Source organism: Drosophila arizonae, chromosome 3 (assembly GCF_054131065.1).
Source record: "Drosophila arizonae isolate 15081-1271.41 chromosome 3, UAZ_ARI_1.0, whole genome shotgun sequence".
NCBI lineage: Eukaryota > Metazoa > Arthropoda > Insecta > Diptera > Drosophilidae > Drosophila > Drosophila arizonae.
This window is the reverse complement of record NC_142923.1, coordinates 13,498,032-13,515,885: the sequence shown is the minus strand read 5'-3', so window position 1 is coordinate 13,515,885 and position 17,854 is coordinate 13,498,032. Positions and strand designations below refer to the sequence as shown.

General features: G+C 38.9%; 2 protein-coding genes across 2 annotated transcripts; both read left to right on the top strand.

Annotated features, from left to right (window-relative positions):
- The first annotated feature begins 309 nt into the window (after positions 1-309).
- On the top strand, positions 310-1,393 carry LOC108612122 (uncharacterized). Its single transcript, XM_018005024.2, has one exon. It carries the CDS (start codon positions 412-414, stop codon positions 1,279-1,281), a length of 870 nt encoding a protein of 289 aa, XP_017860513.1. The 5' UTR covers positions 310-411; the 3' UTR covers positions 1,282-1,393.
- Positions 1,394-13,150: 11,757 nt separating this feature from the next.
- On the top strand, positions 13,151-14,030 carry LOC108612123 (uncharacterized). The gene has a single exon (XM_018005025.2). The coding sequence runs from the start codon at positions 13,266-13,268 to the stop codon at positions 13,962-13,964; it is 699 nt and encodes a 232-aa protein (XP_017860514.1). The 5' UTR covers positions 13,151-13,265; the 3' UTR covers positions 13,965-14,030.
- The last annotated feature ends 3,824 nt before the right edge of the window (positions 14,031-17,854 follow it).

Genomic DNA, 17,854 nt, shown 5'->3' with positions numbered 1-17,854 from the left:
ATTGACACCACATAGACGTACCATAACGGACAACGGACTGACTGGGACAGACAGCCGGACAGCTGGACGGACGTCAGGAAACAGACGGCGCAAAGTAAATGCGACGTATGCAAGTGCAGAGAAGCAGTGAGGGAAAGAGAAATAGAGGGGGAACAGGGGACAGTAGAAGAAATTCTAGTTTGATGGACAGTCCAGACTTTATACATTATCTATATATATATGAAGGCTGATGCCTTGTGTCTGGCTAAATAATTCAAATGAAATTTTCACTAATGCCCCAATACACAAATTTCCTGATCTCTGGCTCAGAGTAGGCTGTTAATGAGCAGCAGTCGAGATGCGAAGCAGCAGCCGGAGAAGTATTCACAATTGTTATAGAATCTGAGTCAGAGAAAACACATTTCAAGTAAAATGTCGGAATTGAAATTTGATGAGAACTGCAGCGAATTTGATTTGGAGTCCACAGAGGAGTTATTTGACCGCATGAACTTGCAGGAGCAGGATGAGGAGAACTTGTCGTTCGAGGACGACGAGAACACGCTGAAGCAACATCAGCTGGACCAGGATCTGGAGCAGGTGCAGCGTCGCCAGAGCATTGTCTTCGAGAACGCTCAGAAGCAGGTGGCTGTGCTCGAGAATCTGCTGAAGACCGTCGAGCCGGACTGGCAGAAGGCCGTGGAGAACCGAATGACTGCCGGGGAGTGCCCGCCGCCGCAGGCCTATCGCTTCAAGGACATCTATGAGCGCAAGAAGCAGCAGCTGCGGCAGCGGCACCTCGAGGAGGAGCGTGCTAAGCGCCAGTTCCACAGCCGTCCGATGCCCAACTTTAGCCGGGTCCATCGTCATCTGGCCAACAGGCCGACGGTGCATCGCATCACCTGTGCGGTCACGCCCAATGTGCTGAAGACGTCGCGGCAAATGCTGCTCAAGCGTAAGCAAAAGATCGAGCAGATGCAGCGCGAGCAGGAGGAGCTGCAGAAAGTCAATATGTATACCAAGCCGAAGCCGGTGCCCAAGTTTAAGCCGGCTCCATTGAAGCCGGCCAATGCTCCGTTGCAGCTGGAAGTCAAGCCGTTTCGTCTGTCCACAGAACTGCGCGCCGAGCAGCGCAAAATCTTCAATGCTCAGACACTTCAGGCGCAGGAGGCCAAGCGCCGTCAGCTGGAGGAGCAGCGCAAGCGGCGCGAAGAGGAAGAATTCCAGAAGCAGCGCCAACTGGCCACTTTTCGTGCTCGTCCCAATCCCTTCAAGTATCAGTTTGGCGGAAGTGCCACGCACTAGTGGATCTCATGTTTTGGTTATTTGATTAGTTGATTGCAAATCTGTAAATTGTTTTCTGTAAATTATTTTTCGTTTTTATTATAGTTTCGAGTTGCCTGTTTCTTAATGTTAATATATTAAATTTATTACAGTTCAGCCAACAGAATTAACCAAGGACTTTTCCTTCTTGAAATGTAGCTCATGTCGGATAATAATGATTTATTAAATGTATTAAATTTAAATATAAGTAGTATATGTTTATCAGTATCAGCTTATCAGCTCGATACTTCCAAAAAGACGATAAACTTAAGGGGTCTTATTATAAAGGTATTTTCAGCTGCTGTGTCAAACCATATATAATTGCAATATAATTTTCCTACTATATTTTGCTTATACTTCACTTCAAATGTGATTGTCATTTTTATTTATTTTTTTATAGAAATATATTTATTTAAAAATTTTATATTTATTTCAGATAAATGTTTCTGTAGACAGCACATAACAATATAGTTATTAAATTCTATATATTTAAAATAATTTTAAGTCATACCAAATTTTTGTTAAAGTTCTATATATACTTCAAATTTATTTCAGGTAAATATTATTGTTCACAAATCATAACAAATGCATTTTGAAATTCTATATGCTTATACATATGTATATACTTCAAACTTATCTCCATTTTATTTTATTTTATTTTGTTTTTTTTTTTTTTTTACAAGTCATAGCAAATATTTGTTAAACTTATAAATATACTTCAAATTTATTTCCGATAAATATTTTTCTTTACAAATCATAACAAATTCATTTTCAAATACTTTCCCACTAAAAGAATTTCGCTTAGAGATCGCCCCATTCTTCAATGCCAATGCCAACTGCCAAATAGGAGCAAATTTCACTCAAGGCATATTTTCGGACGCTTTGAAGTAAAAGGCCAGCCACCTTGTTTGACTTTGGCAGCCTTTGCCTTTGGCTTTGATAACTTATGCCAGACATAATTGAGCACTAATTAAATCCATTTTTATGTAGGGAGTGCGTGTGTGTGTGTGTGTTTTTGCTAAAGGACGCTCTTAAATTTCAATAATCATTTGCACACATGTGTGCACATTCAATTTGTTCATTTAAAATAGCTCAGGTCGAGGCTCCCTCCATCAATCAAACGGTTGCCATCAATTCCCATACCCCGCCCCCAAGCCGAAAGCCAAATGCCCGCCCACGTGTTTCAGTACAAACAATTTGTTGTAAGTGTATCAATTGATGCGCTTCGCATATATGTATGCATGCATGTGTATGTGTATGTGTGAGTGTTTGTGTGGCCCGCATGTCTGCGTGTGTGTGTGTCTGTGGACGTCACATAATCAAAAGCACAAATACTAAAACAAGCACTCAAACTGTCAAAGCAATGATTGATAGTGTTGACATTCGCTTTTTGGCTTCAGCTGGCAGCTCGTGAGTTTTTGTGCATTGAATTCTGTTAATGGGACGTTTGGCGATTCTATACAACGTGCCGCACCCAGCCGCCCTCTCATCACTGCTCTCTCCACCTGCGCTCTTACCTGGCTTTCAGTTGAATGATGAATTGCATTGCGTTTGCTCAGCCGATACGAAGGTTGAGTGAAATTTGTATTTATTGTAAATTGCGCTGAGTAAGTTTAAAGGTGAGCTTCCATTAAAACGGTATTAAATAACAGTGTTCTTTTTTTTAATTTATATTTTATCACAAGTGTTGAAACACGACATGTCACTATTTGTTTTTATCAAACGTTGTTTATTTTTTTATGATTTAGTCTGAATAAACGCAAATAATTATGGAAAAAGTTTTGATTTTTTTTGTTCAAATTTAGTTTGCAAATTAATCTGAGCGAAATCACATATTTGTGGTGTGAGCTGTTTTTTTATAACAATTATGTATGTATATATACATTATTATTATTTTTTTTTTTTATACTTTGACAAATGAAATAAATTAATAATTAGTATTCAGCACATATTCATATAAAAATATAATTAAACCACTTTTAATATTGAATACTTGCTGAAGAAGAATACAATTTTTTTATTGTTCATTTAAGCTAACACTATTTCAGTTTGTTTGTAATCGGCTTATATACATTTTGTGTTTACTTTTAAAATTTTTATTATTGTTATGATTTTTTTAAAAATATAAAATAATTTTTTTATGTTTTTTTTTAAATTGCATATAAAATATGATACAAACACGATAATGTTAAAACAACATTTTCGGCCTCCCCGCTATCGGTTAACTCCAGAGCTGTGCTAACGGTTAACAGTATAACAGTTTACTTTAACGCTATTGACAATAGGTGGCGGAGTGTTACATAAACAGACTATGTTAAGTTAACATTTCCAGAGTTTGAAAAGCCGAATTTGTTGAGAAAATAAAATATATATTTTATTTCAAAAAAAAAAAAAAATCATAGAAATAAAAAAAAATTACCAAATATTTAATATTTGTAAAAATTATTAAAATACATGGAAAACTCGTATTTGGGATATACAAAAAATAACAAGAGACACCTGCAATGCAGCTGAAGCAGGAAACAATGTGCCAAATTTGATAAGTTTGTGTAAAAGTGTATGTGTGTGTGTGTGAGTGCGTACAAAGCGTGTGTGTTTGAGTGCATGGGGAGTGGTATGAATTTACATTCAGTTTTTATGCGTGGGTGGCGGGTTAAATAAGACGCTTTTTGGTGCTAGCAAGGAGGGGAGGGGGTGGGCCAGAAACAGACAAGAGTTTTTGGGGAGGAGGCCATGAGAGCTTGCTGGCTGGCTGGTTGGGATTCGATTGCGTTGGCGACTCGCCGACAATCTGCAGAGTTTCGCTGGCTTTTTGTTTGCGGCTTGGCACAGTGGAATTTAATAACGCGCTGATGCATGCAAAATAGCGCATAAAAACATAAAAATGCACACGCAAAAAAGGGGCAAACAAATTACAGCACACACACATATACACACGGCCGTACAACCACAACAAAACAAATGTGTGTGAGTGAGAGACGGATGAGGGTGAGGCTTCTGCAATGTGAGCGCTTCAGTAGCTGCAGTAAAACAATTTTCGCAGTCAATTTTCCTTTATGAGCGGAAAATATTTCTCTGTGAAAATATGATGCGCATATTGGCAGCCATCAGTAGGGGCTCCAAGTATTCCCCCACTACTCTCCCCTTGGGGCATTTTATGAAATAAGAAAAAGAGGAGACTGCTGCGTGCTTCACTCTAATTGAAACGCCAAAGACTACATTAAATCAATCGCCAACAAAATGAAACAACAAATTTCAATCGGATAGTTAAAAAGAACAAAGTCCGCATAAAAAAAGTGCTAAAAAAGTTGCCGAATTGCGACATCAAAACCGGCAAAGGTAAAGGCAGACTCAGACGCAGACTCAGACACAGACTCTGACTTTGACTCAGACGCAAACGCATTTGGCTGCAGCAAGTCAAAGTCATTAAAAAGTAATGCCAAGTCGTCAGCCAGCCACGCCCCCCATGCTACAATTGCCTCTCAACTCCTTCGGTAGCAGGCGCGCCATTAATGATGGATGGTTCGTTCGAGTTCCGTATACCGAGTCGACTCGACTGTTGCGCCACCAAAACGAAAAAGAAGAAGAAGAAAAAATGATTTGATGAAAACATTTGAAATTTTTATCGGGTGCAAATTTATGCAGAACTGTTGATGTCATCGCTCAGACCCCTTCACCTTCCCACCCCGCCGCCCGCTCGCCGTCGCAAAAATGATGACGATGCGAGTGACGTTGAAATATGAAGCGACATTACCTACGACTACGCCGAGCAGTGGCAGCCGGAGTTGGGGGCAGCAATTTCTGGCGGGGCCTGCAATGATTGGCTTTTTTCCTGAAAGCCCGCCCCCTGCTTTGGGTTCGAGCCAGCCAAGCGCGTCTGTTAACTGTGCTTGGCCTCAGCCGATAAGAAGTTGGATTTTCCATTTTCTCATATACTTTTTCGTTTTTGTTTAGCGGAGTCTTAATTTTTATTACCATTAGAAGTGCACTTAAAATTTGTAATAAATGACTTGGCAATTGATTGGAAGCCAACGATTTTATATGCTCCATAAAGCTTCGACACAGTTGAGCGAACAGCTATATAAATACTTGCACATAACTATGTCATATAAATGCTAAAAATTGCCCAATAATAAGTATACAGGCATTAAATAATCATTCATCCATTGGCTTAAATGCCGCCAGGCCTCATAAAAGAAAACTTTATAGATTATTTGTATAAGTGAATAGACATCAAGTTTTCGTTTTTTATTGATATCTTCGATTAACATTTGAGTCTTTAGCGCTTTATAGTTTTAAAATACATAATATATTGATAGGCCAAATCAAAAGTTTATGAAGTGGAACAGATTTCATTCGATTAAATAAATCTATAATATATACTTAGAAAATAATTTGTTAATGAAATTACATATTACTGACAACATTTTTAGGTAAAAAAAAGAAGAAAATAAATAAATGCTTATATTTTGTATATATGTAACATGAGTTTCCGCGCTTGGCTTAATATCAAAATCATAATTTTTGAAAATGATAAATGGGAATTAGCGAATATTTGGAGCATATATTTTGAGTTCAGCATTAAAAAGTTTATTTAAATATTTAAAAAATAATAATATATGATTATTCTATTCGATTTAGTAATTTTAGGTCGATATGTATGCAAAAATTGCATTAAACACCATATATCTATGCAAGTATATTATTATATGTATATGATCGCACCGTTGATATGACTTTAGAGAAAAGCTATCACCGATTTTCCTTTTCAACGAAACACCTATATATAGTACTATATGTACTTCAAGTTTATTGGTCATTCATTTTAAAGACTTGGGTTTTTTTTATGACTGTGCGTGTATTTCATAAACTTGGAGCAAATTGCGTGAAAGTTTTACGGATTAAAGTGGACTGTTACAGTCGATGGTAAGTAGGACTGTACGCTTGCAGACCATGTAGACCGTGCGCCATGTACTGCCCTAGGTACATGATTCAACTATGTGTGGCTATTATAAAAGTTTACTTTTTTATATGCCTGATCCTGGTCCCCTAGTGGATGTTACTCTGCCTGATGACTGTGGCTTCAAGTTTTTTATTGCCGGGCTCTGTTTGACGTGAGCCTGAGCGTAGGACATGGACTACGCTCGGGATAGGTCTCGCACTCTATCTATATTTCTGTCTCTCTCTCTCTCTCTCACACACTCTGGTTGCGTTGTGGTTGGGTTTGTGCATGTGGTGGGCACGTGTGCTGCTCCCACAGGTGACGATGGCCTCGTTTATGAACAAACAGCAAAATGTTGTCAACATTTCGAAATTTATTTGTTCAATATACTTATAAACGCACACAGACAAAGACAAACGATGAGCATATGTTGACTGTGTGTTTGCGTATGTCTGTGTGTGTGTGTGTGTGTGTGTGTCTGTCTGTTGTGTGCGTGTGTTATTAAATTAAACACAGAGCTGCCATCAGCGCTGGGGCCAAAAGCATTCATTAGCCACGTTTACTGCACCCGTGGCGACCTCCATTTTGTCTGATGAGTTTTGTTTTTTCTTGTTTCTTATTTTTTTTTTTTTTATTCTTTTTTTTTCATGTTCCACGTTGTCCTGCAAGTAAAACTTTCCTGTTGTTTCTGTGTGTATTTGCTTTGTCTCTGTGGTTGTGCGTGCCTCCGTCTGTGTGTGGGATTACCCAAGCGTAGCTGCTTGCGTAACTTAATACTGCTCACAGATGTGTTTCTGGCAACAGTATTGCATGCAAACTATTCCAAAGAATTTTACATTTACATTTGACTGCATAGAATTGAAGGGCTCAAAATTTAGTTCAACGTTTTGACATGCCTTGAAATATACATAAATTATTATCCTAAAATATTTATATGGCTTTAAATTAAATTTATAATAATGTTATAAATTTTGAAAATGTAGTTTTTTATAAATATCTAAAATTGCATTTGCTCTATTAATGACTATGGCGAGGTTTTTTAGGAATTTAATAAACAAACTTCTGCTATATGGTATTTATTTGAAAAAGATAAATATTTTATAGAACTTAATTATTATAAGTTTCTGATAACTTTGCAATTTCCTAAACTATATAGCTAACTTAGCTGTTAAATAAATGCATTACATAGATAAATAATATTCATTAGATAGAGTTCAGTAGAAAAAGAAGAAAACCATCTGTTTGGCAACAGATAATGTCAGATATTATATCCACAGGTCCAACAGGTCCAACATTTATTTCGAGTAAAATGTTAAGTATATCCAAAATCTGTCAGCTTGCCTCAACATACGCCTAAACATTACAGGGTATCATAGGGCTGCCTTAAGAATATATAAATTATTTGCCAAGCCCGTCAGTTCCCGCTGGGTTGGTGCTGACTTCTCCTTTTCATTACGTCTTCTATTTGCTGTGGCTTCTATGGCCATGGCCATTTCGTGACTGCGCCCGCCGTAACCTCGCCAGTGTCTGGGTCTGGGCCTGCCCTTGTGGTGGGCTGCATGCTGATGCCGCTTGGTGTGATGTTACATTTTGATGCGCGTATTTGTTCTAAAGTGTCCCGAGTACGTGATCTCCACTCGTGGCATATATTGAAATGATTATTGTGCGTCATTTTGGCCAAATGGCAAATGGCGACTGGCGAATGGAGGCGGCTGCTGTTGCCTTCACTGTAACGTGTCGAAATATTAATGGGCAACGGCACAGTTACAGTTGCTGTTATTATTGTTGTTGTTGTTGTGGGTGTGCTGCAGTTAAATGCGATTTGACCTGTTTGTGTGTGTTTGTGTGTGCTTGGGTGCCTTTTGGTAGCGCCCAACGCATTAATTCTAATTAACTTTTTGCGGTTAGCTCATCAACCCAAAAAGCGACCTCTGCCTGGAGACTGGAGCCAGTTTATGAGCACTCGCCAGCGAAATAGCGTCAACAAATGAAGTGCAGGCAATAAAAAGCGACAAAGGCAAATGGTGAAACGTCGTCCTAGTCGTTCTGCCAGCGCCAGCCTGCTGCCTGCCTGCCTGCGTTTTGTGCGTTGAGCCATGAAAATGGAAATGAAAATTTATGCGTGGCAACCAACTACCGGGCACAAATGCGCCGCGTTTCTGTGATTAAAACACCTGCGCCGACAGCTGCCAGCAGTAGAAGCCCCAGCAGCAGCAGCAGCAGCAGCGCAGCAACAGCCACCAGTTGGTCCTTCGTGCCGGCTAGCCAGGTGGGCTGCCCAGGTGATCATAGCTTTTCATTTTCAGCGCCTAATGAAACGTCATGTTATTTATGGCCGAGATGCGCTCTAATGCAAAGACATTGCTCTACATCTGCGCAAAACGGGGCCAGCACGAATAAAATTTCACTCTCCGGATTAGTCGACGTCCGGGGAACATGTTATGGACACGTTCTGCAGAAAGCCTTCTGTGATTGCAAAACAAATGGAATAGCTAAACATTTAGGCAGCCAGGCAGGGCTTAATGGCAAGAGTTGATCTGAGCGGACAGATTCTGGGAATTATTAGAGGCGTTGGAGATAAATCCTCGTGAATGAGGGCGAATGCTGCTAGCTAGCTCAACTATGACTCATATAGATCAGGCATTAAATTAAGTGGATAGTATAATTTGTTTGATCTACCGCGTTTTTGTATGTACAAATATTTTGCAGCTGATGCAAATGCAAGTGCAAGTGAATATACATACATATACATATGCATTTATACCTATGCTGTATAGAGACCAAATGCGAGTAAGTGAGACAGCCTGTGCTTTTCTCGGTAAATGCTTGTATGTATTTACATATGTAGAAATTGCAGCTCTGTCAACGCCTGAGCATCTAATAACACGAAGTCGAGCATCGGCTTCGTCTGCACGATCGACTCGTTGCGCTCTGAGAACGAACGAAGCTTCGTTGTTAAGGCATTTGAATTGCATGCAAAAGAAATGAAAGAGAGAGAGTTAATAAAAGTTGTGAGAGCATACATGTTAGACTAACATGAGAGTCGCTTGACTGCTAAGCTCGGCCGCTGACCGATGGGAGGGAAGCAGCGGCGAGTTGTAGTGGTATTCAAGTACAGTTGCTTGCACAGATGTAAGGAATAGAGAGAGAGAGAGAGAAAGAGCAGCACCTCGACTGACAGATTGCTGTATTCACATACGAACTTCCTCACAACTGGAACAACTGCTGGAGCAACTGCATCTGTCGCTCTTAAACTCAAATGCTAAACGTAGCGGTGGTTGATGGGCTGAGCATGTACTTTCTGCAAATTATGTACAAATGTAAATAAGCAACTCTTCTAAAGCTTTTTGAAAGCCCTTTATATTAATTTAAATATGCAAGCTATTTATATCAGCTTTATTTTGATTCATAGTCGGAATAGTTTTACAAATATAAATAAATAAATAAAAAAATAAGTTTTTAATTCACTTACTACAAATTACGTTCAATATGTTTGCAGGTAATTCATTCAACTAACTCAGGAGTGTGCGGCATAGATCGCAAGCAATTGACAATTTGACATGCATTAAGCTGCTCAATTTGTCTTTGGAATCTGTGCTCTGAGGCCTTGCCTCCCGCAGGAGTGCTCTGGAAATATTGCTCACTTGTCACTTCAGTGAATGCGTCTTTTCAATGGCTTTCTTATGGTTTTTTGTTGTTTTATTCTTTTTTTTTTGGTTTATTTTTCTTCGACAACCTTCAACCCCAAACGTGTTTGGCATCGATAAATTTTTGGAGGCGTGCGGCGTGACTGGCGTTGACCATAGACCCACAGTCCGACGCCGCCCGCCCGCCTCTCAGTGGAGACTTTCAGCGGGCAGCGAGCCATTAAAAATGCTAATGTGTCTATTCAATGCGAATTTTATGCAAATGACAAGGTTAAAAGCAAAATGAGAGCTACTACGCGCTGGTAATGCGATAAAAAATTTGACACATCATCACTTTTCAATAAAATCAACAAATTTTATTTAAGCGTAGCCTGCCAACCCCAAGCCCCAAATCCCGCCGCCCACCGCCATCTCCCAGCCCAGCGCCAGCCCAAAAGGATGTGCGATGAAGGCCGTCGGAGACTGTAGTAGCTGAAAAAAAAAATGCCATTTGCTCTGCTTCCACCCACATCGATTACCCAGGGGGGGATGGCTTATCCATTTTGGCCATACGTTTTTTCATTTTCTTCCTCTTTTTTTCAAATTTTTTTTTTGTATATGAGTCTGGCTTATATTATTTCATTCCTCGTTATTCGCTTTGCTTGCTTTTCTTTGTTTGGGCTTGCCTTTCTTTTGGCTTTTCGCTTTTGTCAAATGGCTTTCAATGGCTGAATGCTGGGCCACGGAAGTAGATGGTAAGGATTTTTCGACTCCACAAATGAAAATACTTTGCATTTGAAAATGCGAAATCCGGTTATGTTACTAATTTGTGTGCGTCTCTCTCCTTCATTCACTGTCCCTCTCACTTTAGCTCTGCCACTCTTTTTTAGTTTCTCTCTCTCTACCATTCTCTCCCTCTCTCTCTCTCTCTATTGTAATGCTTTATCCATTTAGGTGCTTCCGGGCGGTAGCTATTCAACATCAATTACAACCAGCCAGGGCCAGAGCCAGAGCTGGAACAAGAGCCAGAGCGAAGAATTTAGTTCTCCCTATTCGCAATGGTAACCCAAATGTCAATCCTGCTGATTGATGGAATTGACAATTGCGCCGCCAACGCATAACCGTAGATGAATGAATTCGGCTTTGGCTCCACAATCACTGGCACAGTAAACGGCAGTCGGCAGTCGGTAGTGAAGAGCGAGCCGTGCCCGAGCCTGGTCGGCAGCTACCCCAGTCAGGCAGTCAGGCAGCCAGGAGCTAGCAGTCAGCTGTCCGCAGTCAGCAGTCACCAGCAGCTCGAGCAGTTCCTATGTCATGTCAAGCGTTGCGTTTTCCCGCTGTCAATCCGAGTAACATTTGTCTGGCAACGGCAGCTCAATTAGGCCATTTGAAATACCAATCCAAATCGTTAAAGTACTAGCCAAAAAAAAGAAAGAGAAGGACTTTACATTAAGGGCATTCCTTTTGTGAACATACACATTTGTAGTGGTAGTAGTGGTTGGCAAACTCATATGTCGGATGTAGCGGAGAAGTGGCTGAGAAACTGTTTCGTACAGCTCTTAGAATGGAATGCAGATGGAGGATGGAAAGAGAGATTATATTAAGTTATATTAAAGTAATATATAATCTAGATGGTCTGTCTTGTTGCGTTTTGTCTATTGGTTTTCTTAACTGCTACAACCGTCGCACAATATTGTTTAAATATATCGCTTGACTATCTCAACTGAACTGTTTTTGGTCTTATAGATACATTAAATTTGTAATATTAAAATCGACCCATTTTCGATTCTAGCATTCTTATTGTTCTTAAAAAAGTTTATTAATTTTGCATTAATCGATATCGTCATCGTTAATTATTCTTGAATTTACTCTATTTGAGATGTTAGGTATTGGTTAAAATATACACATTTTTCAATATTACGATATTTGAGTATTCAAAATTACTTCAATTTCTAGCACAATTATTTCTGTATATCCATCCATATATGTATACTTCTAGAACAATTGACAGATCTAAGATTGTTAATTTTATTAGTGTTATTATTAGTACTTTAATGTGCGTTGGCAGATCTTGGTTAGATTGTTATAAGCATTGACAGGCACTTAATTTGTAAGAGTGATGGATAAGCTGCTCGGCAAGCAGAAGTTGTGAAGGAATTAACGAGCTGTCTTGTGGTTTAATGTGCATTCAAATGGCCCTCATAACTGCTGTGTAAATACAATTAACGCCTCATTTGACAGGGTGGGGGCTGGGGTGGGTTGACTAGGCTGTTGGTATGTTTTAGGTGCTAAAAACAGTTACACGTTTATTTTCATTGCTGGCAAATTGTTGTTGTTGGTGTTGTTGTTGCTGTCGTTGTTGGCCAAAGTATTCGTAGTCAGCGTTGCCAGCGTCACCAAGTTGGCCAATTGAATTTGTTTTTCCTCATTTCGTGTAAACATCGCGTGCAATTACAAATATTTAACTAGCTCGCTCGTCTGAGTGCGCTCACTCACTACAGTCGCTCCACTCGCACCCGATTCCCATTCCACTGAGCAAAACGAATGTTTATCAAAACACTCGAGAAATCAACAACAACAGAAGCAAAACTATTAAGATTATTAAATGGGCGACAGCAGAGACAACCTCTATCAATGAGTTGAAGTAGGGCTTTAGGAGTACTCTATGCCATGCTAAAGACGCTTTTTGATATTGCAATTTAGCATAGCTGACTGGCTGAATACTCTATAGAAAGCCATATTCCATTGCAGTAAGATCACTTGCACTCTCCAGAGTTCTTTTGGAGAAGGCTTCATATTTCAATTATAAAATACACATGTGAGAAAAGAATGAGAGCGTTTTTTATGAAACCTTCGTACTCGTCCAGAGTTGAATGTTCCTAGTCGCATTTAAAAACGGTCTACACTCACATTTTTTATTACATCGGTAATAAGACACAAAGTATATAGAAAGAAGCCCTATGAAAACTAATACAATAAATAAATTAAGTAACTAAATAAAATGGAGAAAATCTATAAAATAAATATATACATATATATATATCATAAATATATAAAACATTCAAAACAAACACAAGTAAAACACAAAAAAAAAAATTAAATTAAATTAATAAAAATAATAAATAAATAATTATATAAAAGAAATAAATAAGATTTAAAAAATTAAAGATTTACATACATATTCTGGAATATTCTGGAAGAATTTCTTACCTTTCAAAAAAGACAAAATTTAATATAGTTCACTTCCTCAGTAAAGTTTTTAAAAGTTACTTAATAATTTATCTCTATTATAGGTTATAGGAAACCCCTAATCAAAGTTAGCTTTAGACTTTAGATCTACATCAGCTGACGCAAATATTTATATATATATATTTTTTTATACACACACGAACATTTACATGGAGTTTATGCCCGGCCGCTGCACCCGAGACACCTACAAGTGCCTCATCCTGGGCGACTCTGGCGTGGGCAAGTCCACATTTCTGCGCCGGCATGCAACGGGTCAGTTCGAGGAGCAGCATGTGCCCACATACGGGCTGAATGTGCACACGCTGCCGCTGGAGACGAACTACAAGAGTGTCGCCCTGGAGATGTGGGACGTGGCTGGCGACCCGCGGCATGGCGGACTGCACAACGGCTACTTCTTCTATGCCCGCTGTGCCATCATCATGTTCGACCTGAGCTCGGCCAGCTCGGCGTCCAGTGTGGCGCACTGGCAGCGCCAGCTGGCGGATATTTGCGGCAAGCAGCTGCCGGTGGTGGTGTGCGGCAACAAGGCGGAGCTGGAGCGGATGTGTCCGGCGCTGCTGTTTCGCCAGCAGCCGAACGTCGACTACTGCGAGATGTCTTCACGCGCTGCCTGGAACATGGAGGCGCCCCTGGAGCTCCTCTGCCGCCAGCTGCTGCGCCTCAAGGACTTGAAGCTGATCTCGCAGCCCGTGCTCAAGCCGGCCAGGAACTGCGAGTTTAATGTGGCCAAAATGCGGAAGCACATGGACGAGGTGAAGAAGAAGATGCTGCCAGCCAGACGTGACGAAGACGATATCAACGAAATACTTGCCGAACGCAATCTCAAGCAATATATCGTTTTAAATTAGTGCTAGACTTTTAGTGCATATAGGGTTATTTTAAAATAAATTTATCGTGTTTTATTATCATATTAATTAATTGGGTGAGTCTCTAGATATATTTGTTAATTTATTAAATAATAGAGTGATACCAATAATTATAATAATAAATATATAATATTATTGAAAATGATGTGTACAATATTTTAAGACTAAGCAGAGCTCAGATCATATATCTACGAAAAAACGAAAACAGAAACGAGACTTTAAAAATTAAAGTGTCTAAAATTCATATTGAATTGTATTTCTTATAACCTCAAATTTACAATGAAAGGCCTAGGCACAAAGTTTTGAGTATTTCATAATCAAATACTCCCCATCGCAAATGTATTTCAGTTGATAGTAGCATTGGCTTTGTTAATTCTCCCTCTGGGACCATTTTCAACATTGGAATCAGATACATATTTTTTTATTCAACTAATAAATTATTAAATCCAATTCCAAATGTGGTTTAAGTTCTCACTTAAATATAGCCTAATTAGCAAAAATAACACAAAATAGTTGTACACAAAAGAGGAAAGTATTTCAGAATGTGTTATGCTGTCAGTTAAGCAAGCCCGTTCCGGAGACCGTCATCAAAAGCGACTTTGCCTGAGCCCAAAAAAATATGTGACGGCAATTTAATTAAAAACTTATGAATGAGTGAGCAAAAAAACTTTCTGCACATCCTTCGACTTGAAGATGTTTTTATCGTTGTTGTTTGCACAAATGAATTTGGTACACACAGACACGCACTCACTCACACATGCAGAGAGGGAGAGAGAGAAAGTTGTGCGTCTGTTTGGGCATGTTGGAGATCAGCATATGAAAACTATGTGCAGCTTTTTCCACATACTAGAAAAGCACAAAGTTTTTAGAGCGTAAAAATATAATTGGAGAAACTAAAAAGAATAAGTTGTTTAAGTTTTTTTTTTTTTAATATATATATTTTTTTTAATGTTGCCAGTTTTACAAGGCAGTAAAATGTTATTTTAATATTTCGAGAACAGCTCAAAAAAATATAAATGTAAATACATTGCGTATGAATATACTCTGTTAACATAATCATAGGAGTATGAACGACTGTATATGCATACAGCGACTGTATATGTAAAAGTTCATAGAATTAATTAATAAAGTATGAATATACCCTGTAAAGTTCAATCATAAAATCATAATTTACTGAGATTTGAGAAGTGTCTCTCTGTATATCAAGTGTAACACACAAACCTAGTTGAATCACACCTTAGGCAAAGTTTTCTTATATAATGGGCTGAGTGTAGACAGATATTTCTATCAATTCAAGTAAACTTAGGGTATTTAATATACGTTCTTTCCATTTCCAATGGTAAATCCAATTGCTAAATCTATCTAAAAGCCGAACTGAAACTTTTCGATTATTTTGGCCGTGGCTCAAGAATGCATTCCAAATGTATTTTACACACATACAACATTTTTGTCTCCTGGTCGCAATTTCACTTGGCACATTTACAAGCATCTCGAAGCGTGGGGATTGGGGTCTTGGGGGCTTTGGCTTGGCCATTTTATTGTGTGTGCAGTCGGTAAAAGTGAATAAGAAAATTTGTTTGCCAACTTTTGGTGTAATTTGTAAACATCAAAGAGAATGCCAGAGAAAACATGTCCACGAGTCAAAGGGATCAAGAGTTGCTTTGCGAGTTCGTGCGGAAATCTTCTACGTGTGCGGCATGCCAAAATCTCGTTCTCTCTGCCCCTCTCCATCCCTCGCTCTCGCAGGCCCACTGTGTATTTATTTACCTCGTAGCTCTGTCAGAGCGTATTGTAAGATTCCACCAGTTGCCTCTACAAATCCGTTGATGTCGATGATACCACAGTGCGTGTGTGCGTCTCCCAGCGGATGCGGGCATGGCTGGAATCTAAAATTCGACTAGGCTGTCATAGTACATGACGCTAATGAAGCGCCAAGCCCGAGCAAATTCGATAAAGTCCAAAGCTGCGCAGCTGCTGCTGGGCTGCGGTGGACGCAACGCTTCGCCAAAAAGTTATGATAACAAAGAACTAATTAAGAAAGATGACGTCCTTATGACAGGCTCGGCCTGCCCCGCCACACCCGCACCACCCGCTGTCTGGCTGTTAAGCGCCTCTGCACTGGCCAAGCCACCGAGACTCGTGCCCAGTCGCTGTCTTGACTGTTTGGCTCTTGGGCTGGCTGACGCATCAGCGTTGGCCACAAAGGCGTCAGCAACTGGAGCTGAAGCTCGAGCTGGAGCTAAAGCGGAAGCAACTGAAGCAGCATCTCTGATGATGTCCTGATGTACTAATTAAGTTTTGAACGTGACGAGAAATTGCAAGTAGCAATTTCGTTGTTTGATTTTTCGCTGAGCTACATGCCTGCTCGTCTCTCCGTTCCCCTTCGACCTATTTCATCTGAATAATTAGCTGCAAAGTGTGCAAAGGACTCAGCACGCCATGGCTGTAATGCCCTAACTAACCCTACCCCACTCACCATCTCGCCCCTTCCCCTTCTTTTGGTCTGCCAACAGTTTCCTTTTCGGCTAACTACAAATTAGAATTAATTTTCTTGATGCTGCTGTATATTTGGCTGTTTATGAGGGCCAAGACAATGCGCCATGATCAGAGGCGAGACGAAAAGTCAAGGCAGATGCCAGATGAGAGCCTGGCAGAGCTGTCAATGAGATTGGCTGAAAGCGATTTAACTACGACCTAAGATAAGCTGTAAAGCAATTTTGGAAAAGTTAAAATTTTATCTAATATTTTGATGGCTCTTGGAAAAATGTCGATTAAATAATAATTAATGGACTACTTGAAGAAGTTTTTGGATCATACATACTTATTTCCACATAAAAAATTAATAAATGTATATATTGATAACAAAATATAAGCTTAAATGATTAAAAAATATATATATTTATTTTCAAGCTCCGATAAAATATATAATTATAAATATATTTATAAAATATTTTGTAAATCAAAAACATTTTTAAGATACATTTTTTTTTTATTTATAGCAAATATTTTTTTTTTAGAAAAAAAAAAGTTTTACCAAAAAACTTATTTTTTCAAGCTATATTTTAATGTATTTAATATTAATACTTTTGAAAAATATTTAAATAATCTAATTATTAAATTTATGGATATGTATATTTCGTAATATATATATTAATTAATAAATATATTTATATATATTAATTAATAAATTATGTATGTATTGTTTGCCCATTCGAAACTGAGGCCTCCATTTTCATTAATGATAATAAGAAATAATGGGGAGAATATTCACACTTTCCTGATTCTTTGTTCAATATACGCAAATCCAACTGTTAGGTTTTTTCTGTTAATCTGCATTTCAACTCTTTTGTTTATTATTGCGGCTTTTGTCCCCTGTGCCTCAAACACATTTCCATTTATTTTATGCTATTGGTTTTTTTCGCGTTATTGTTACGACTTGTTTTTTTTTTTCAGATTTTCTTTTGCAGAAAGCTTTTGTGTTTGTTTTGAGGTTTCATTAAAAAGAATTTAATTACAAGGAACTCATTTCTCTACAGGCTGTCTCTCTCTCTCTCTTTCACTCTCTCCCACTCTCCCTTTGTCATTTGATGTGCCAGTTCCAGTGGCACGCCCCCTTTATTATGCATTTTCACGTTTTGTGTGAAACGTCGCCAAAGCCTTTGTGAATTGTCTCCGCTGTAAGCGTGAAGCAGACCAAAAGATGTGGGTGAATCAGCAAAGGGAGAAGGGAGAGAGAAAAAGAGAGAGAGAGCGAGAAGCGTGGCATAAAAATTACCGTTGCGGGGATTAAGAAGTTTCGCTATTATCATTCAAATTATAATTACTTGCAATTGTTTTTATAATGTTCATTAACATTTAGCGCCTTTTCAGAA